General features: G+C 44.6%; 1 protein-coding gene across 1 annotated transcript in view; it reads right to left on the bottom strand.

Annotated features, from left to right (window-relative positions):
* Nucleotides 1-22,363, bottom strand: part of LOC138165282 (TM2 domain-containing protein 1-like) — a 40,073-nt gene that overhangs the window by 5,310 nt on the left and 12,400 nt on the right. Inside the window, exons 3-5 of the mRNA XM_069093440.1 lie at nucleotides 19,503-19,611; nucleotides 16,104-16,195; nucleotides 1,785-1,858 (exon numbers count right to left, since the gene is read on the bottom strand). Of these exons, the coding sequence (XP_068949541.1) occupies nucleotides 1,785-1,858; nucleotides 16,104-16,195; nucleotides 19,503-19,611 (275 nt within the window). The remainder of the gene's footprint in view (nucleotides 1-1,784; nucleotides 1,859-16,103; nucleotides 16,196-19,502; nucleotides 19,612-22,363) is intronic.

The following is a 22,363-nucleotide window of genomic DNA, read 5'->3' as shown; positions in this document are numbered from 1 at the left end:
CAGCCATAAATATTAACATACGTCGATAATGCTTGTAGTTAAAAGTTATTCATATTTGTTTAAAAACGATTCATCTTGGAAACACCTCCCTTAAGATGCAGCCACATGTTCACGCTTATCACGGGCATGGAGAATGATGCTTGGCAGCTTCAGAGAAGGGACTGCTCCTGCCCCAGCTGATGGCACTTCAGAGCTGGTCTTCCATCCTGACAGTTACTGCAGGGGACCACGGGTGCCAATTCTTCCCCCAAACATCTTCCGATTCCTGTGGATTCCACTTCCCTGGGGGTCTTGAGGAAGAGAGGGATCAGTTACCAGGAATGTAGGCATTCAGCCGCCTCAAGGCAGAGGCTGAATCAGCTGATGCTTTCTTGAGGTCCTTTCCAAGTTTGTGATTTTATGTAAATCAGAGCTGCAAGGAAATGCTGCAACGACCAAAAGATACAACTCCTTCTAAAGCTATCAGCCAGATGGTGGGACCGTGGAGCTACTTAGTTTGGAAGTCTTAACTCTAAGAATCCCAATGATACATTCAATTTCTTTGAATGTCATTTAACATGAGACACCACTTTCCTAACATATGTAAAATGTTACCTCAGCCTCTTCATGCCTCCTTGCCTGTCCCACAGTCAGAGGAGGAAGGGCAGATGCTTGGGGGGGAATATAGTAGAATTCCAAATTCAAAACTCAATATTTCCATTGTTTAATGCTGCTGGTCGTCCTCTTTCCCCAGATGCTGCCTCCTCCTCACAATATGGCAACCTGCATGTTCTCCTCCTAGATCTGTGCTTTTATCCGTAGAATAAAGACTAACCGTATAAATCGGCGAAAAGGTGAGGCCTGGAGATGCTGTATTTCACAGAAGGGGAACAGAACGAAAGGCAATCAGAAGGCGGTAACCTGCATACTTGCTGTAGGATCAAGGACAAGCTTGTTCCAATGTCAGGCACTTAACAAAAGTTTGATGAATAAAGGAAGAAATGTATTTTCTAGGTTCAAAAGCTAAATATGGCCATTTATCTTAAACTCCACAAACCCTGATCTGGGACATAATAGTTTGCAAAGTAAATACCCAAAGGACTCTGTGACTACTCAGAAACATGGCAGTTATCTGGTAGAGCAATTTTACGAAGCAAATTTGGAAAACTTTAACAACTGTCAACCTCTTAGTGTGATGTGTGATAGAAATTTGAAATGTATTATTAGTTCCAGACAATGTGCAAAAAGACTTTTTAATACTTATGCCGAATGCCATTTTTTTACCCCTCAATTCTACTACATTTTAGTCTGTGAATGGGTATAACCAGAGATGCACAATTTTAATCGACCACTACTAGGCTCACAAAAACGAAAAGATGTGTCATGAAAACTTATGGAAATACCTATCACTGGAACAGAGGTGTCTGGTCTACCCAAAAGAGAACACCAATAAACAAAACCAATGAGACCAGTTCATGCTCTACATGGATTCGTAGTGCATGGACCTACATAGTGCACGGACCTAAAAGAAACTAGGCTGGGCCAAAAAGAAACAAGAAATGAACCTTTAAAAGAGGAGAATAAAGGAAGGCTGTTCCTCCTTCCCACTCTGAGAAGGCGCATGAAGGAGAAGACCCTTCTCAGAGGCAATGTGGAAAAGCAAGAACCAAAAGACCAAAGTCCTTGGATTTATACACATTTTTTCTTCCTGAATAAAACACACACACACACACACACACACACACACACACACACACACTCCTACCCTTACACATAAAGTGAATATACTTAGAAATCAGGCTTACCTGCATTGAAATGAGAATGAAGTCAATCAGACTGCCAATTCCACAAAATCCTACGGTGCAAAACTTTAACAAACCTAAGAAAAAACAAAAACAAAAAAGAAAGAACAATAGACAGGCTCCTGAGTGCTCCACAAAGCCAACAGAACTTTTCGATTTTACAGGGAGCTTGGCAAGATATTCCACACTGGTCCTTTTATTTCAAGAATCTGAAACTGGCAGAAGAATCCATTTCTCTAACAAAAGTTCATGTGATCACACATGAAATATATTTAAAGAAAGAATAAAAAGTCCAGGGTTTCTTAACTGAATTAACAAACATCAGGAAATGAAGGAAAAATGAAATAAAGTTTGCAAAAGTTCTTCTGGGCTAGAAGTCTAAAGAAATAAATCTTTAAATCTCAGTGTCCTAGAGTTACAGACTACCTTTTAAAACTGAAAACATTTCTCTATGACATCTCTACCTGACTTAGAGTCAATATGATCTGTTCACCAGTTCTAATGTGCATAAACTCATCAGAAAGACTTCAAACAAAAAAGGCTGGAATGCCTATAACAAGGTAGCCAATTGGAGAACAAATCTGTCTATCATATTAAAATACCAAAACTACAATAGGGCAATCACAGAATCATGGCATACAGCTGCCAATTAATAAATGCTTATTGATTCAACTAATCAGTAAACCTTTTTTTTTCAGTGCATTCTTAGCCCATGCTGCTTTATTGCTAGAACCCAAAACAAACTGCAAGAGTTTTATACATAGTTGCAGAGTGTCCAACTTAGGTTTTTAAAAAGTTCCTCTTTATATCAACTATATATCAACAAAAGAATAAAAGCTCTCCTTCAAACCCCCAAATATCAGTAAACCATTCTTAAGCATCTACTGTGTCCCAGGCACTGCACTAAGTGCTGGTTAACTGACTGACTGATTGAAGGCGCTTAAGAATTCATCTGGTTCAACCTACGCCTGAATAAAAAAGAGTCTGAGAACATAAGCTCAAATCCTGCCTCTGTCATCTCATACTTACACGATCCTGGGCAAGTCACTTAAATACTCTGGGCCTCAGTTTCCTCCTCTGTAAAATGAAAGGATTGGACCTGACAGCCTCTCAGGTCCCTTCCAGCTCTCACTCCAGGATTCTCTGAAGGTTTCCAATGAGGGGGAAACCCCCGTTCCCCCCAACCTATTCCATTTTTATTTTTTAACAAACATTTGTTTGTTTTTCAATCAACAAAAACATGCCTTCTTCCTGCATGCCCTCACACCGAAATGAGAAAGGAAAACAAAGCCCATGTTATAAACATACAGACAAGCAAAAAAAAATAACATAACATAACAAGCAAAATAAAATACCAAAAAAGTCTCGATCTGTCCTCAGAACCCACGGCCTCTCTCTGGAGGCAGGCAGCAGGTCTCCTTATGAGTTGGTCTCTGCAAAGGTAAGAAGCCCTAAGTCTTTCCGAGCTATCTGTCTTTACAATGTGGCTGTCATTGTATCAACCTTTCTCAGGACTCAGCTCACCTCACTCTATGTAGTTCACAGAAATCTTTGTGGCTTTCCCATAACCATTTCTTATGGCACCATTGCGTTCCCTCACACTTCTCTACCATAACTTGACAGTCTTTCCCCCTTTAGTAGCCAACTTCCTTAGTTCCAAATTCTCTGCCGCTGATAAAAGAGCTGCTGTAAGTATCTTTGTAATCCTTAGTTGGAGCTCAGTTTGCCGAGGACTTATCCCTCCCTTAATCTGCCTTCCATCTTATTTTCTCTATTCCCTTCCATTTGCCTGTCATATGAAAAGGAGGTTGGATAACCAAATTGTCAGTGACGCTGTGGGGGTCACTGCTCAAGAATGGGTCAGCAGCCTCTCTGAGGTCCCGTCCAATAGTGAAATTCTATGACTAATTATTAGATTTTATTATTTCATCTCTGCTGCTGACAAAATTAGATTTGGATTTAGAAGGGGTTCTGGGGGTCACCTAATCTAGTCCCATCATTTTGGAGACCGAGGCCCAAGGTCAGACAAGTAACAAGTGTCAGAGCCAGGGCTTCTGAGTCCAATCCCAGCTTTCTTTCCAGGATGCCATGACACCTCCAAATTTACATCAAGCCAAAGGTTTGGGGCCAGAGAAGTCTAGCAGACAATAATGGGTCATTAGGATGCTGACTCTCCTCTGAAAATCTTTCCAAACACTAGATGAGCATGCACCGGGGATGGCCAAAGTGCAGATCTACCTTAAATTGGGAGCGATGGCCTGGAAAGCATCTCATTCTCTCTGGACCCAGAACCAAAGACTCCATCAAAGGCAGAAATAAAAGACAAAGGGGTAAGAAACCAAAAGAGGGAAACCACAGCTAAAGAACTGAAGAAAGAAAAGAACAGAAACAGTCTTGCTGTTATTATTCTTGATCATGGACACATATGGAAATGACTCATGGAAATAATCATTAGAAGACTAAAAAACCCAGAATGATGTGGTGCTTAAAAGTGTGCATTGTGCTTTCCTCAGAGCAACCCTATGAGAGAAGGGATGTAAACACTGTTCCCACTCTGCAGGTGAGGAAACTGAGGTTCCCAGAGAACAAGGCTGACTCGGGTTAATAAGAATGAGAACTCAGCCTTGATTCAAGCCTCCTGCATGGACCAAGGTTCTTTCCTTTACACGCGCTGCTTCTAAATGATGAGGTAATTCTGTACATAACACCTTTCAGGAAGGTAGAAATACTTTAAAATGTAATGAGATGAATGCAGCACCTGGGAATGCAAAGTCACTGTCCTAAGGACTGCAAAGACAGCTATTAATACCACTGGTCAAACTATGATAGAAGTGGCCCAATCTTTCTGGAAATCAATTTGGAATCATGGAGGAAAAAAATTAACTCAACTATTGGAACCCCTTGCCCTGGTGATCTCGCTCCTGGCATGCCTATCAATGAAGGAAGGGAAGTGTTACATTTAAAAAAGTATTCACAGCAGCACTTTTTTGTGATAACAAAGAACTGGAAGCAAAGTAGGTGCCCACAGTTAAACAACGTGTGGTAGGTGAATGGAGTGGTTCTGTGCAGTTAAGAAAGGATGAACGGAGAAATCCATCAGTAACAGGTGATGCAGAGGAGATACACGGGGCCCAAACAACAAAACAGAATGACCACTTGTTTCTCATCAAGGAGGCGAGGGGTGCCGGCAGTGACTCTCCTGTCAGTCACAGCCCTGGACATGGCTGCTTTTCTCTTCATAGCAAGGGAGGGCTTTACAGGAGAACAGGGAAGATCATATTGAAAATCAGTGATGTAAAAAGGGCATCAATAAAACTTTTTAAAAATGTACAGAAGCAGGAATAACAACTAGGAGCCCATTCTGATTATACACTGCTTGTTTCTATTTAAAGATAAATCTCAAAAGGCCTTCTAGGATACACAGAACCATCCCACATGTCGGGCTATTAAAATGAGAGGTCCCGTTGTTTCTAGAAAAGGCTCTCTGTGCAGCCTCCTGCCTCACTTCTGAGGGCATCTCAGAAGCCTCAGATGACACTGAGCTTAACAGATCCCCCTACTGCTGATCTAAAACGCTGATATGGAAGAACATATCCATGCTTGGAGCCTGGCAAATGTTAATGTCGATACACCTATAGAAGCTAGGGCATGCAGTCACGGTGCAGCCTGGACTAATGGTTAGAGCACTGGACTTGGCATCAAGAAGATGTGGGTTGGAATCCTGCCAGTGGCTCTCACTAGCACAAAACTCAGGGCAAGTCATTCCCCTAACCTGCTACCTGTCAAATGAAGGCTGCACTCAATGGCCTCAATGACCTCTTTCCACTCTAAATGGATGATCCTGTGAATCAGGAAGCCTAGGCTCCACTGCGAGTCGCCCAACATTCATCAGCCGTGTGACCCCTCTTGGGCAACTCTAAGACCCAGACAAGGTGAGGGTTGGTGTCTAATGAGTTCCCAGCTGGAAGTGGGAACTGGCCTTAACTTGTATTCAGACCTCAGGGGGCCAAGCCAACCAGCATGGTGCCTCTGACACTGGCAGCACCCACTCACAAGTCCCAGACTGGAGGCCTCCTCCACCCAAATCACATCCTCATGGATGGGGGGTACATCCAGGTGATACCTAGGCCATGGGAGTAAGAGGGAATGAGTGGCTGAAACAGTCCCTCATTTAACCCTACCTAGAACGCTGAGGTCGCCATGACCGATAGAAAAGAATCAAAGGAGGAAGGCGCCCAGATTAGGTGTGCCCTGCCTAGGTGCAGGATCCAGTGACCTGTCCTTTCAGAACTTCACATTCCAAAAGCGTCTGTCACTTGGGTTTTTACTTTCTGTTTTAAATTTTTTAGTGACACTGTCCCCAGTACACAGACCCGAATCAGAGAGGCCTTAGGGCAATCACTAACTGTAGGCTTGGGCCTCAGTTTCCCTTAAACAGGCATAATATCGATCAATCAACAAGCATTGATTAAATGCTTACTATGCACCAGGCACAGAGCTAACTGCTAATGATACAAAGAAAGGCAAAAACCCAGCCCTGGCCTCAGGAGCTGCCCAAGGGGGAGGCAGGTCAGTAATCAGGTAGAAGTAGACGGAGGAAAGTCCTCTCGGAAGGAAGACCTTGGGGGGGGCACTGAGATAAGGAGCAAAGCCACAGGACACACTTTGAGAACCTGAAAATGCTGCTACAGAAACTTCTGTTAAAATTGCTGTTGTACACGACTAACAAAGTAACATGTTTTGCATGATTGAACATGTATAACCTCTATGAAAATGCTTTACCGTCTCAGGGAGGAGGGAGGTGAAAGAAGGAAAGAGAAAATTTGGAACTCAAAATTCTTAAAAAATGAATGTTGAAAATTGTCTTTAGGGGGCAGCTAGGCGGCGCCATGAATACAGCACTGGCCCTGGAGAGACCTGAGTTCTAATACGGTCTCAAGACACCGGACACACTTACGTGTGACCTTGGGCAAGTCACTTAACTCCAACTGCCTTGCCTTCCCCCCTCCAAAAAAAACTGTCTTTACATATAACTGGGAGAAAAAAATAAAATACTATTTTAAAAAACGTTATGGTTCAGTTGTTTCAGTCAAGTCTGACTGTCTGGGGTTTTCTTGGCAGAGACACTGGAGCGGTTTGCCATTTCTTTCCCCAGCTCATTTTACAGTTGAGGAAACTGAGGCAAATAGGGTAAGTGCTTGAGGCTGGAGGCCCAGCGCTCTGCGCACTGGGGCTCCCCCTAACGGCCCCCTCAGCCTTGCGGGGCTTCCCCAAACAGCGCTGTGCTCAATGACTCAGCCCCTGGTTAGGCACCACTCACCAGGCAGCTCTGCCCATCACATGAACTGCCCCAGCTCAACGCTGACCTGCAGCACTGGACAGGAAGCTCGCTGGGAATTCTGATCCCAGAAAGACCTGCCACCCAGAGAGGGGGAGAGGACATCACATGCCAGGCCCCTACCCAGCCTCCTGCCTCCCCACTCTGACCTCCCAGAGTCCCCAGGCTTCCTTCAGGGAGGCCGCTGGGGACAGAGTGTTGGGCCTGGAGTCAGGAAGCCCTGAGTTCAAATCTAGCCTCATACAGCTGTGTGACTTTAGGCAAGGTGCTTAACCTGCCTGCCTCAGTTTCCTCAACGGCTGAATGAGGATAATAGCAGCACCCCCAGAGCTGAGGATGGACAGAGTCTGCGCAGGGCTTGGCCCAGCACAGGGGAAACACTCTACAAATGGGCCACTCCAGCTTCCTGCTCCCCTGGAGTGTGGAGGCCTTGCTTTGTCCTTGTACATAACCCAGGGGCACACCTGTGGGCCAGCCCTCTCTCCCACTGCCTGTGAGTTCCCAGAGGACAGAGACGTCTTGTGTCCTCCTCTGTGTCCTCAGCCTGGAAGGCAGCAAGTGACTGATAAAGGCTTGTTCACTGACTGGCTGTCTGACTGCAGATGCTGTGACCAAGCAACCCATTCTGTCATGGCAAACAACATGGCCATGAATTCACAATATATACCAAGTAAATACAAGCTATGTGCGGGGTTCAGGAGCTGGTGTTTAAATGGTCCTTTAAAGGACGGTGGAGTGAGGGTGCTCCAGGCACAAGGCACAGCCTGTGCAAAGGCACTGAGATGGGGAATGGACAACAGAGTGCTATCACTACCATGCTCATAACATGAATTTGTGTTTATACAAAATCTTCAGGGATGATTGTGCACCGAAATAAGGATAGAAACCCATCTGCAAAGCACTTTGCTACCAACAATCTGGTGTGTAATGCAAGTAACACCATCTCCCCACAGATGAGCAGACTGAGGCTTTTGGTGCCGAGCTGCCGTGCTAGGGAGTGTCTGAGGCAGAAGGTGGGCCCGGGCTTCCTGGCTCCAAGCTCAAGGCTCCGTCCACTATTTCCTGTCCTTTTTAATACTCGCTGCATGATTAAACATATTAATGATGGAATGGAAAGAGTGACAGCAGCCTTCAGGAGAGGAGTCAGGCACGAAAGAGCAGGCAAGCCTCTGGTTGTCTATACACACACACACACACACACACACACACACACACACACACTCAGAAGCTTCCATTAACCCCTGAGATCATTAAACAGAAATATTTTGGTTAACAGTAATCCATTCCTTGGGGGACGGTTCACAGACCGACCTCTCCTAACAGCGTCCCTCATTCTGCGAAGCCCGGTTCAGACAAGGGGACAACGTGCTGCTGACAAGGATGGCATCCAGGGGCTCACAGAGCACTTACTTCCCTTTCCAGTTCCAGGCTCGTGCAGCTGCAGCTGCACCAACTCACTGCTTCCATCTGCCTCTCCCTATCTCCCCGTGGAGCTGAAGATGGGTAAGGAGGCAGATGGCCCCGAACCCCTGATTCTAGGGTGGCAGAGGGATGGGCAGAGGAAAGGAGGGGAGGCAGGATCCATGGGGGTGAATACTCCCCAGGCTCCACACCAGCCAGTGGCAAACATCTGCCTGAGCCTACAATTATGTACAAGCAGGAGCTTGAGATCTGGGGCAATTCCTCCAGAACTGAAGAAAGATTTCTTTGGCCAAAGGACATCCTGGGGAGTTTTCACTGTACACACAAAACAACATGAAGAATCCTTTATTAATATAGCACTATGATTTTTCATCACATTCTTAAGCAGTGTGCTCATTCAGCTTAAATATCTGTTTTCACTTTTTGGGGGAAAAAAAGAAGTACAGGCCTCATCATACAAGACCCGCTATCTTATGACATTCGAGGCTTCTAAGTCTTAAAACAAAGTGTCACGGAAGCACTGAGAAGAGGTCTGGCCCCGGCTCTGTAAAGGTCCCATCGGAGAGCAGAGACATTTCAGCGATGCCCCACCACCAATGGGCTCCGGGGAGGCCGACAAGGAGGCCTCTGCTCCCTTCTGAGCCGCGACTCTGGCACACAGCGCCAGGCCAATCGGGAACGACGCTGCCATCTGACTAGTGACAAAGCAAACCCCCAACACCAGCTTTACCGACGGATTAGTTAAAGAATCAGACTTCACATCTTAAAAAGATGAATTCAATAACAGGATTTACTCAGCTGCAAAATAAGATGGTGAGCACAGATTAATTTTTCAAGTCCCCTGCTTTGTTACAGGTTAGTTCTTGCATCTATGCCCTCAGTCTAAAGAGTCTCTTTTAAGACTAGAGATCATTTCTGACTTACAGCAGCCTCCTTGCCAAAACCCCGGAGAGTTAGATGATAAATCTGGCCATTAGTCACCAAGATTTCTTTCGCTCCTACACCTACACAGAGCAGCTTTCAATCCCAGGAGAAGCTTAACTTGCAAATCTTTTTTATTTGGGTTTAAGAACTCTCCATTATATGCCGGTCCAGACGAGTAACTTCAAACCTACTTAATAATCATATTTTTGAACCATGAGAATACTATGGACGAACTTAAGATTTTAAACTCCAGGACTAAGGCTACAACACATTGTTATGCTCATAATAAGAAAATATTTACACTTGAAAACGAAGAGCATTAGGAAATGGGAGGATCTGCAGTCAGAGCCTCCAAAGGAGGCTTTCTCGTCAAGAGCCATAATCTCTTAATGCAACAGATGGGCAAAATAAAACGTGCTAGTTACAGCATATCCGAAAAAAATGTCACAGATGTTAACACAGAATTAAACATAAAGACAGAATATTATTAGAAGAACAAGACTTCATATTGAGTAGACAAATGAAAGGGTTCCAGATGAAGCAGCCTTGATGTATTCTGAAGGGGATGAGGGGAGGCCGAGAAAGGAAAAATTCCCTAAGACTGAGCAAAACAAATTTCCTAAATCTCTTCAAACTTTATTAGGAAAAAGGACCAACTTCCCTTGCTCTGTGCTGCTGGACAAGAGTCCAGCAAAGCCCCTAACACTGAAAGCATCTGCAGCACCCTGCCCTGGGTGGAAGGCTGGCTCGTCCTGGGCACAAGCACCCCAGGGCCACGGGGGAGCCAGTGACTCCAGGGGCTGTGCTAGCCCCCCCCCCCACTTTATTCACCTCCAAAAGTCAGCGGCTACAATGAGTCCGCATCACAGGTATCTGCTGCAATGGTGCACAAATGCAAAGGATGAGGGCTTCAGAGCATCTCTCCCGTGAATGCCCAAGGAAGGAATGCAGAGAGCAAAAGCACAAGTAAAGACACACACACACTCACACACAGACACACACCGTCGCACATGGCAGGGCCTGGCCAGCCACAATGCTCTCCTTTCCTTCTGGTAACCTCACACTCTTCCCCATCACGACTGCACAGCTGAACGAGGAGCCTGCCTTCTGCAGGCCATGAATCTTCTGTAACACACCGCTGCCAGCGGGAAAGAGAAGAGAGAGGCCATTCTCCTTCTCCTCACACGCTGGCCCACTCCTCCTTCCCCCTCACCAGCTACCAAAGGTGGCTGACACTCCCACCCTAGGCAGCATCTAGCCCCTTCTCTGCCCCAAGTCCACCAGCCTGGATCAGGACAAGTGAGAAAGCCTCCAGAGGGCTCTCTGTGTGGCTACCAAGGAGATCTTCCTCAAACACACACTGAGGCCCTGCCTAAGAATGTGCAGAAGCTTCCCAGAGAGCCAGGCCTAAAGTCGGGTGGATTAGACACTACCTCAGACACTACCCGGCTGGGTGGCTCACCTCCATCTGTCTCAGCTTCTTCATCTATGAGATGGGGATAATAAGGGCCTCTGTCTCCTAGGATGGTGGGCTCTGCCATCCCTTACAGTGCTGCAGAATGCTAACTACTGTTCTTCCTTTGGGATACCTATTCCTCTGGCCTTAAGTTCTGGCTCCAAGCTATCTTTCTGCAATGAGTCCACACAGCACATATGTAACCTCCCATATCAGAACACCCCTCCTTGGGGCCACCTGTAAAAGTCATTCTTGCCTTTCTAAGGGCAGGGGCTCTGTTGTCTTTTGAACATACATCCCGAGGACTTGACAGAGTCCCTCACACACAGTGAAGCCATAACCAATTCTATTTTCATCTATTCACTCACTGAAAAGTTACAAGACTGGTAGGTATATGACTTGTAGGTCTAGTAAGCCCAAATTTCAGCAAAACCTTTTACAAAACCTCTCAAAGAAGATAAAGAGGGATGGGCCAGATAACTACAGCTAGTTACAACAGTGATTAGAATGTTAGGCCTGGAGTTGGGAAGATCTAAGACACTTCCTAGCTATGTGACCCTGGGTAAGTCACTTCACCTTGTTTGCCACATATATAAAATGTTAGCATCTACCTTCCAAGGTGGTTGTTGATCAAAGCAGATAATGACTGGAAAGTGCTCTGCCCCGGGCCTGGCACACAATAAGTACTATATAATTGTTAGCTATTATTATTATTATTATTCAAAACCAACTGATAACTAGAACCAAAGAGCAGATATTAATGGTTCAATGTCAGTAGGGTAGGGGTAGGTTGCTAACATGCCCTTGTGCCATGTAACATTTTTATGGAAACTAGAAGAAAACCATAAAAGGAATGCTTTTCATGTTCACTTATGCAGCAAGACACTAAAACTGGAACAAGAGAGAGAAGATGAGCACAGACGTGCTAATACCTGTGCAAGGACACCGAGATTCATGCCTGTATTTCTCTATTACACTTCGGCAGAAGTGAAAAGGGCAAGGTAGCAATCAAGATCTCAGATAAGTCAAAAGCAACAACCGACCTAATTAAAAGAAAAAATCAGGGAAACTACATTGTGCTAAAAGTTACCAAAGACAATGGATTACTATCAGTACTAAACACATATCAACCAAAGGTACCTAAATTCTTAAAGAAAAAGTTAAATGAGTTCCAGGAAGAAATAAACAGTGATACTATAATAGTGGGGAAATTCAATTTACCTCTCTCAGACCTAGAGAAACTGAACAAAAAATAAACAAAAAAGAAGAACCCAAATGGAATTTCTGAAAAGTTAGATATGCTAAATAAAGTTCTGGAGAATACTGAATGGAAAGAGAAAGGAGTACACCTAATTCCCCACTATAGATGGTACAATTATAAAAACTGACCATATATACTAGAACATAAAAACCTCACAAACAAATGCAGAAAAGAAGAAATATAAAATGTCTTTTTATCAGCCATAATACAATAAAAATTACATTCAATAAAGGGCCTTTGAAGCACAGATTAAAAATTATTGGAAACTAAGTAACTTAATCCTAAAGAATGGGTGGGTCAAAGAACAAATTATAGAAACAATAAATAATTTCATTAAAGATAATGACAACAATGAGTCAACATACCACAGTTTGTGGGATGAAGCCAAAGCAGTAACTGGGGAAAAATCTATATCTCTAAAAGGAATGCTTCTCATATTTGCTGATGACTTAGCTAATCAGACTAAGTAACATGCTGAATGACAAGCTCTAAAAAGATCTTAAAAGTCAAGAATGGGTCAAATTTAGTAATATGAGATTTTAAAAATAAATCTAAAATTCTATATTTGGTTTCAAAAAAGAGACACTGTGATGCAATGTTTTGGAAAAGGGTATCATCATCTTCCACCTCTGTAAGGTGAGGGGTGTGCATAAGTCATTCAAAGCTATAATCTCAGAGATCATGCCAACTTCCCTCTCCCTCACCCAGCATGTCTAATCAGCTGTCAGATTCCATCCGTCCGCTCTCTCTGAACATCATCTCTTGCTTTCTTCACCTCCTCCTTTCACTTTAGGATCTTATCTCTTCTAATCTAGAGAATCAGAAAAATCACCTAACTGTTCTTCCTACCTCCAGCCCGACTGTCTCCAACCCATCCTTCAACTGATGTCCAAGTGATCCCTCCCTGCCAAAAACCTTTCAGTGGTTTCCTACTGCCTACAGAAAAATGTATAAAAGCCTAAGCCTTGAATTCAAAGATTTTCACAATCTGGCTCCAGTCTGTATTTCCACACTTATCTCATGTAGTCTAGGTTCCAGCCAAGTCAACTTATTTCATTTTTGCATAGTTTTCCATTAGAAAATTTTTCCATACCACAAATCTAAATCTGTAGCTTTACAAAATTCTCCATTCATAGATCTGCCCTCTGGGACCAAACAGGACAACACAACAGCTCTTCAGCTGTGTTTGTGGAATGAATGAACGAATGAAAGAAGATTTATTAAGCATTTGCTATGTTCAAAGCACTGTTCTAAGTGCTGTGGGGACAAAAAAGTCAGACTGTCCCTGCTCTCCAGGAGTTCACAGACATGGGGGAGAGAACAAAGATGGGGAGTTCTAACTATAAGTCAGATGGAAAAGTCCCACAGTCCTTAGGGTTCAACAGCAAAGCAGATGGTAATAAGGTCCCTTCTTTAGTGTCATTTCCACTGACAAAATCCTATCGGTTTCTGATGGTGAGTGATGTGACAGGGTCAAGCACTTGCTTCTCTGGTCTCCAGTAGCTGTGGCTGTAGCCCCTGCTTTGGGGTCAAGGATGGAGGGTACTGACCTGTCCGGTACAAGCCACCTCCTACCTTTCCCTTAGCGAGGCTGACCTGTCTGCCCTGTGGGTGGCAGCTTGTGAGGACAGCTGACCTCTTCTCCATAGGAGTTCTTTCCCTGGATAATGGCTGTGAGGGCTAGGCTAGAAGCAGGACCACTGGAATGGGGGGAACTGCCACACCCAGGACTCTCAGGATTTTCTATGCCTGCTGATGGAAGGAGGTCAGTAGTTGTTGCTGGTGGTCATGGAGAAAGGAGGCCCCCTTCTCCACAATGACTTTCCCCCTCAATGATGGCTACCAGGGATGGCTTGGTAGCTGGTCTGGGGGCACTGCTATTCCCAAGGCAGTGGGTTCAGTGTCCAGTCCTAGGCTGCCTCCATTGGTGGTCTAAGGGGAGGTGGTGGTAGTGGTGGTAGTCTGACTCAATTGGCTCATGGTCTTTCTCTCCCAGCTCCCTCCCAGCTCTTTGTTGTACTCACAGGATCAAAGACCCTAGAAGGATCTTAGGGTCCATCTGATCTTATGCCCTCCTTTTCTAGATGAGGAGACAGGACCAGAAAGGTGAGGTCTCTCATACTGTGGCAGAGCCCAGGTCTCAACCTCAGTTCCTGCAGCCTTTCCTCTGTAGCATAGTGCCTTTAGTGCCAAATTCATTGTTCTCTTATTTTAAGATAGGTATCAGCCATGACCTTGGTCCAGGCTTTCGTTGTCTCCAACCTGAATTAATGCAATGGCTTACATCAAGTCTCTCCCCGCTTCAGTGCAGCCCCCACAGGGATTCTAAGTCTGACCACATCATGCTCTTCCTCCAGAAACTGCAGTGGCTTCCTGCTGGCCCCAAGATAACCTGTCAACTCCGTGGCTCGGTTTTAGAAGCCTGCCACAAGCCCTGAGCGGCCATTCTGTGTTACTCCCCTTTCAGCACTCGACAATCTGTCCTTTCTGTCTATTCAGCATTCTGTTTTCTGTCTCCTTACCTCCATGCCCAGAATGCCCTCACCTTTGCCTCACAGAATCCTGCACTGCTTTCAAGACACAGCTTGTGCACCTTCCCTATGAAATCCTTCCCAATCCCCCTATCTTGTGCTTATGCCCTCCCCCCATCTACCTCACTCTGAATGTCCTGTACTTCATTCATGTTTATTCTGTGTAGACTGACCCTTTAGGAGGTGACAAGAGGCAGCATGGCTTAGTGGTCAGGAAGGCGGCCTCAGAGCCAGCAAGACCCAGGCTGAAGTTACACCTCTGACCCAGAATGGCTGTGTGACCCCAGCAAAGTCACAGCCTCTCAGTGCTTTAGGCAAATCATCAAACTCCAGCTTGCATAGAAGGTGGCACCCGGATGGAAAGAATTTCCTCCCTCAAGAATCATCAGGATAGGGCTGGTTAGGTGGTACAGTGAATAGAGCAACGGCCCTGGAGTCAGGAGGTCCTGAGTTCAAATCCAGCCTCAGACACTTAACACACACACACAAAAATGAGCCATGTGACCTTGGGCAAGTCACTTAACCCCAACTGCCTTCCAAAAAGCAAAAAAAAAAAAAATACAAAAGAATCATCAGGGTAGAGATGAAAAGTGAACCCATGGAAGCTGATGAAATCACCAAGGAAAAGAGGACAGAGTCTGGGGGACCCCAGCGTCAGTGAGCACAGCATAGTGAAGACCCAGCAAAGGAGGCTGAGAAAGAGCAGTCAGACAGGTAAGAGGAGAACCACGTGACACGGAATTCTGGGGAGAAGAGAATCTCAAGGAAAAGAGAAGGATCCTCAGGGTCAAAGACTACACAGAGGTTGAGAGAATAAACACCAAGCAAAGGCCCGCAAGGCAGGCCACCAAGAGCTCAAGGGTAACGGTGGAGAGCATGGCCCCATGGAAGAACGAGGTCATGAACCAGAGTGCCAGGGGAGAAGAGCCTGCCTCCTCCTGCTCCAGTCATTCCCCTGAAACCAGCCTGGCTCACAGGGTCATAAATCCCAAGATTCCAGGAGCCAGAGCTGGGGACTCCAAAAGGGCCAAAGGGCAGTGGTCCCTCGAGCTCCACAGCCCGCAGCAGATGGAGGAAAGGGAGGGGACAGTGGCCATCTGGAGCGAGGGCTGTCTCTAAGTCAGCATTTCTAAGCAGAGAACTTCCTGCGTTCCATCTATCCCTAAAAGCATTCCACGAAAGTGAAAACCCAGCTCTGCGAGGAAACAGACGCGCTCTGCAGACGCGGGATGGCCAAGGAATGCGGGCTCTGTTCTTCCTACAGATGTCTCGCCACTAGATCCAAAGCAGCATATGGAACACTGAACATTTAGAAGAATCGAGAGATCATCTAAAAGAAAAGATCTACATACACAGAGAACTGTCATGTTTCCCGAGGGGGCGTACTCACCTAAAGCAGGGTATCCCAGGTAAAACCTGTCTGCTCCTAACCAGCCAAGGAACAGCGAGAGAGCAACTGCTACCCGGTACGAATAGCCATTTCTGAAGGAAAATGAAAACCAAGATTCAAAGACTAATACTTCCAAGAAGTAAATGGCATTTTAAAATCATATTGTTAAATACTATAATTAAAATGGTCTGTGAGTCAAAATAAACTGGGTTTTAGTTAAATAAAAGTATTTTAACTACTTGACCCATTTCTAAAAGCAGATTCTTATTTGTAAGCTGGAAATGCATGCTTTTAAATGTGACTCAACCAAAATAGAACATAGCACACCATGCACACAGTAGGTCATTAATAAAAAAAATTCTGGTGAAATTGAGTGACAGTTATCATTTAGTTATACATACGGTTATAATTTAATAGTAATTAACAATGGCAGGTAAAGATAAAATCCCAATACAACATCTGGCTTTGGCATAGCAAAGGTCTCCTTTTGTTCACAGAACGAGCCTGTGCCAATCACTGGATTCCCTCCTCTCACTCCCAATCCCCCCCATATTCTCTCTCCCCATATAACAGCCAATTACTGACTCAGGTCTCCTTCTGCCCTTCTCCAGAGCTGCCTGTATCACCTCCTTTTGCCCTCTGGTCTCTCCACCAACGTCCCATATCCAGGCCTTTCCTACTCTCCCAGGGCCTTGCTCCAGCAGCTGGCCTCCTTTCCCTTCATCTTCAATCTCTCCCTCTTAATGGTGCCTTTCCATTACCCTACAACTATGCTCAGAGCATCTCAAAGCTTAAAAAAAAAATGACTCTTTCCTTGATCTTTCTATTCCATCTGACTTCTCCCTCCTCTGTCTCTTCCCTTCTTCTGATAAACTTGAAAATCTAAACTATATCCAATGTTGCCAATGTCCTCAACCCCTTACAATAAAGCTCTGACATTCTGTCTACACCATGAAACTGTACTCTCCAATAACATCAAGAAATCCAATGGCCTTTTCTCAGCATCCACCTTCCTTGATCTTCCCCCAGTATTTGACACTCAGCTGACAGTGTCCCATCTATCTGTATTCATCCCAAGGCTTCTGTCATTTCTGGGATTAGCTATCCTTCCTACCCCTGGGACTGCTAAAAACAGGATGAGGAGGCCTTGTGGTCCAGTAAGAAAGGGTGTGTGATGACACAGGACATTTGAAAGCTCTGTAAGTTCCAAAGCATTTTCCTCATAACAACCACAGCACAGAAGGAGGGTCAGAAGCTGGGACCACCTAGTCCAGCCTATAAGTGTTTGAGAATCACACAACACAGCCAAAGACCACCTCCAGTGACTACACTACACCACATTCAGAGGAAGCTTATTCCACTTTTTACAGCAACACATGCTGCCATTTAGGCAACACAAGGGTAGCCTCACCTCTGCACAGGAAGAAACAGAGGCACAGAGACATCACATGACAACAAAGGAGAGGATTCAGGACTTGGAGCCCGAGCACTTGGGCTCACCTGCCAGATTGGCTGCTCCCTGCTGCCTACATGGTCTGGAAGGAGCCCCGTCACTTCCTGGGCCTCTTCTCCCATCTGTGTCAAAGGAGGGAGACAACTCCAGAGGTCCCCTGATGACCCTAGGACCTTACCCAAGAAGATGCAGCTAAAAAGTGAATCCAAAGTGGATGAGGAAACCTCAAAAGCCAGGTGAGTCCTCAGTGGAGGTCCTCCATGTGACAGAATGCCCATGTGACAGAATGCCCATTCACTGGGATGGGTGGTAGAGAGGACTTTTCTGAGGGTATGGCTGGCTCCAAAAGTTCTTCCAGTGCATGCCATATACAGAACAAAAGTTCATGTTTCCTGATGGGCCAATACTCTTCTTGTTATGTCATATTAGACATTTTCTCATGATACCTTGGATCTGATTGTCAGGACAGCTGTTTAATTAAAGTCAACCAGAAAATAAGAGAAAGACCTTGCTTTTTGCAGAGGGGGGAAGGGGAGGATTCTGCAGGTGTGCTAAAGAGCTGACTTCAGCTTCTAAGTAGTGGAGGTAGGAAGGCGCCAAGTGAAAGTATCTATGATCTAGTACCCGCTACTAACAAGAGAAAAGCCAAGCAGAATCCAAATAAAACGTCATTAACATGCTTTTGCCCCGAGGAACACAGTGCCAGGTCCCTGAACCAGAGCCTTCTGAGGCAGCCATCCTGGACATGGGGCTGGACTCATATTTTCCATCACGGACACTTACTTTAAGAAATTTTTTTCATGAAAAACTGTCCAAAGTGCCCATCAATTGGGGAACGGCTGAACAAGCTGGGGTACATGAATGTAATGGAACACCGCTATTCCAGAAGAAACGATGAGCAGGTGGACTTCAGAAAAGTCTGGAAAGATTCATATGAACTGATGCTGAGTGAAATGAACAGAACCAGATCATCGTACACGACAACAGCCACAATGTTCGATGACTGGCTTTGATAGACTTGGCTCTTCTCAGCAATGCAAGGATCTAAGAAACTCCAAAAGTCACATGATGGAAAATGCCATCCCCATACAGAGAAATAACTAGGGAGTCTGAATGCAGATCAGAGCAGACTATCTGCTCTCTCTCTTTTTTTGTTTGGTCTTTTCCTCCTCGGGGTTTCTCCCTTTCATTCTAATTCTTCTTTACAACATGACAATTATGAAAATAAGTTTAATAAGAATATATATGTAGAGCCTTTCTTTATCAGATTGCATGCTGTCTTAGGGAGGGGTGGGGAGGAGAGTGGCGGAGAAAATCTATAACTCAAAAGCTTATGGAAGTGAATGTTGAAAAATTAAATGTAATTAATTAATTTTAAAAAAAGAAAAGCATCCAAAGGCACTAAACATTCAGCAGAACTCGAGCAAAACTTCACTAAACTGACCATTTTCACTTTTAAACTGGATTCTCTCTTTGGTTCATTCATACAATTCATAAAAGGACAATTTGCATTTCAATCACTGAAGTTATTTTGCACAAAGGAGTCTGGAAAAGTCCCTCAGTGCAATGTGAAGAGTAGGCATTAGAAGTTGACTCTGTAGAAATGAGTTCAAATCCTAGCTCTACCCCTGTGACTATGGCCAGGCCCCTTACCCCACTGGGCCTCATGTCTCTCATCTGTAAAATGAGAGGGTCCATTCCAGCTCCCCAGCCAGGATTCCATGACCTTCAGTCACCTTGCCTCCTTGTCCCTTGGATTTCCCCTGCGAGAATGAGGAGTTTAGACCAAATTACTTTTGGGGGAGCTTTGAGTGCTAAATGTATGATCCTAAGTCCCATTAGTTCTACGTTTCTCCCCTAAGTTAATTCATCTTCTCTATGCAATCAAGATGTAATTATTAATCAATTAATTTTGAAATGAAAACTCAGGCAAACGTTTTACTTACACATTACGGCAAGGTATGGTCTTGAAAAAACCAACTTCATTTCCAGTAAAATGGGTTTCATTGCCGCTAAAATCCTTACAAGTTATGTTGGGTGCTGGGTAACATGATGCTAAAGGAAGAAAAAGTCAAGAAACAATTATCTTTCCTACAAGCAAACGGGCTTTGTAATGACACAACAATCTTACTCAAAAGTCTACAGAAGGGCAAATATGTCCCCAAACAAGTGAAGAGGTTCTTCCTGAAGACCACCGGGCGGTTGGTCATATGGTGATGGTTTAGTTATGAAATGAACACTCTAAGATATTCAAATTGGCCAAAATTTATCTAGTACCTACTGTGTACAAGCCACTATGCTACCAAAGTGAGGATAAGGAGTTCCCTAAAGAGGTCCCAGACACTTAGATTCACACTACTTGGAATTATGATTATGTAAAATATGGTCACTGGTTCCAGCCCAGTGGAAATATGCAGTGTAGCCAATCATGGCATTCGTTATTCCAACTAATCTGAACCTTGGACCTCGTTGTACCCCTTCCTTTAAGGAGTTTACATTCTACAAGGACAGAGGTTCTTAACCTGGGGTCTGTGAACTTGGCAGGGAAAAAAGTGACATCTTCATTTCACTCTAACTGGATTCCTTTGTCATCCTCCATATTTTATCTAATGCATTTAAAAATAGGATTCTGATGGACTTCATAATAATCTGGAGAGACTTATATAAACTGATGTTAAGTGAGGAGAACAGAACCAGGAGAACTTTGCACACAATTACAGACACAACATATGTGTGACGACCAACTTTGATTGAATGGGCTCCTCTCAGCAATGCAAGGTTATAAGACAACTCCAAAAGACTCATGATGGAGAGAGAGAGCCACATCCAGAGAAAGAACTACAGAGTTTGAATGCAGATTGAAGCAAACTACCGGCTCTCTTTCATTTTTTTGTTTTGTTTTGTTTCCTCTTTCCCACTGTTCATTCCATCGGTCATAATCCTTCTTTACAATCTGACTAATGTTCAATATGAAGGTATCTGTAGATCCTGTATTTGACTGCATGCTGCCATTTGGGGGGGGGGGGCAGTAGAGAAAATTTGAAACTCAAGGCATTGTGGAACTGAATGTTGTAAATTAAAAGAAAATTAATTAATTTTTTTAAAAAGATTAAAAAGATGGATCAGAAGCTTAAAGTAAAAAGAAAAGGATTCTGACAAGAGGGCCATCAGGTCCACGTGCCCCAAAGAAGGCTAAGAATCCCTGTATTAGGAGGACATGACATGAACACAAATAAGTAAATATGTGGCCATTTGAGGTGGAAGGAGGCATTACCAAATGGAAGGACTTAAACATATCTTGTGTTAATCTGACACACTGCTAGAATGAGATCTTTTTGAAAGCACAAGAATATATACAAGCCCATTTATTAAGATCCTATTTCCCATATATTAGGTCTACACTGAATTGTAACATTAATTATAAACCAGCCTTCAACAAGTCACAGGGGGAGGGGCAGAATAGGGGTCCATAGTGATGCCAACATGTCACAGGAAGTCACATCTGGGGCTGGGCACAGTGACATCCAAGCCTATGTAAGTTTAGTCATTAACACAACTCTTTGTCCCCTTTCCTATGACTCTGCTACTGTCACTGTAAGAACAGATGGAAGTCACACAGGACTGTGGCATGTTCTGTCTCTTTCTTTTGTCAGCTCACTAGAAATAAGCCTCTCCCTGCTCAAAGGCTGATCTTAGAAAGCAAACAGCCAGGGAGGCTAGGTGGCGCAGTGAATAGAGCACCGGCCTCGGAGTCAGGAGGACCTGAGTTCAAATCCAGCCTCAGACATTTAACACAAAAAAACTAGCTGTGACCTTGGGCAAGTCACTTAACCCCAATTGCCTATCTTCCCCCTCCAAAAAAAAAACAAACCAAGAAAGCAAACAGCCTACTAGGATCACGGAATCATAGAACAGACCTCAGAGGCCAACAAGTCCGATGCTATTTTATGGATGAACGGACTTGCTGAAGGACTCAGAACCACAGACCTAGAGCTGGAAGAACCTTGGAGGTCATTTAATCCAATCCCCTCATTTTAGAGAAGGAAACTAAGGCTCTCTGAGATTAAAGTCAAAGAAACAGAAAGAGTGCTGGGATCCTTGCTGACTCCAGGCCGCACCACACTGTCCCTGCACTGTTGGGATCACATCCAAAACCCTGACAACGAGACGAGCCTGGTGGGCCACTTTCATGCTCTGACACCATTTATTAAGCACCTACTATGTGCCAGGCACTGGAGATATGAAGACAAAGACAAAACAGCCCAGTTCCCCAGGCACTTAATTCTGCGCCATGAAGAGGCATCTGAGGAGGATGTTAGGCTTTTACCCAAATATTTTCAGCCCCTAGGACCTCTTTACATAAAGAGGCTTTTGAGGGAAAATGATTCGCACCTACATGAAATACTTTCTATATGTTCTCAATTTCCCTACTTCACCACTTCAGTATTCAGGAATCAATAAACAAACCTGGGTTTTCTCCTTAATCACACGCTTCCTGATATCCCAGACTGGTGACTACCCTTCATCATTCCAGTGATTTTCTGTTGTCCTACCACAACGCCCCCCGCACCTTTTCCCCAACCCCTCTGATCATCTCATTCGGGCTATCTGCTCTCACATTGTGTAACAGCAAAGGAGAAGAAGGAAAGCCCCCAACACACAACAGGCCTCTCCCGTGAGACTGACTGACAGGAGACGAATGACTGACAGGAGCAGCCATTTGAGGCTTGCTGTTAAAGAGAGTAAGATCACAGACCCAGCAGACTAGCAAAATCTCTAGGTCTATTACACCATTGTCAGGGTAGAG

Source organism: Petaurus breviceps, unplaced genomic scaffold (genome assembly GCF_028583685.1).
Source record: "Petaurus breviceps papuanus isolate PSGF00001 unplaced genomic scaffold, PetGlider_PUasm1.0 208, whole genome shotgun sequence".
Lineage (NCBI taxonomy): Eukaryota > Metazoa > Chordata > Mammalia > Diprotodontia > Petauridae > Petaurus > Petaurus breviceps.
Note: the sequence above shows the minus strand (reverse complement) of the source record. Positions and strands in the feature narration are given on the sequence as shown.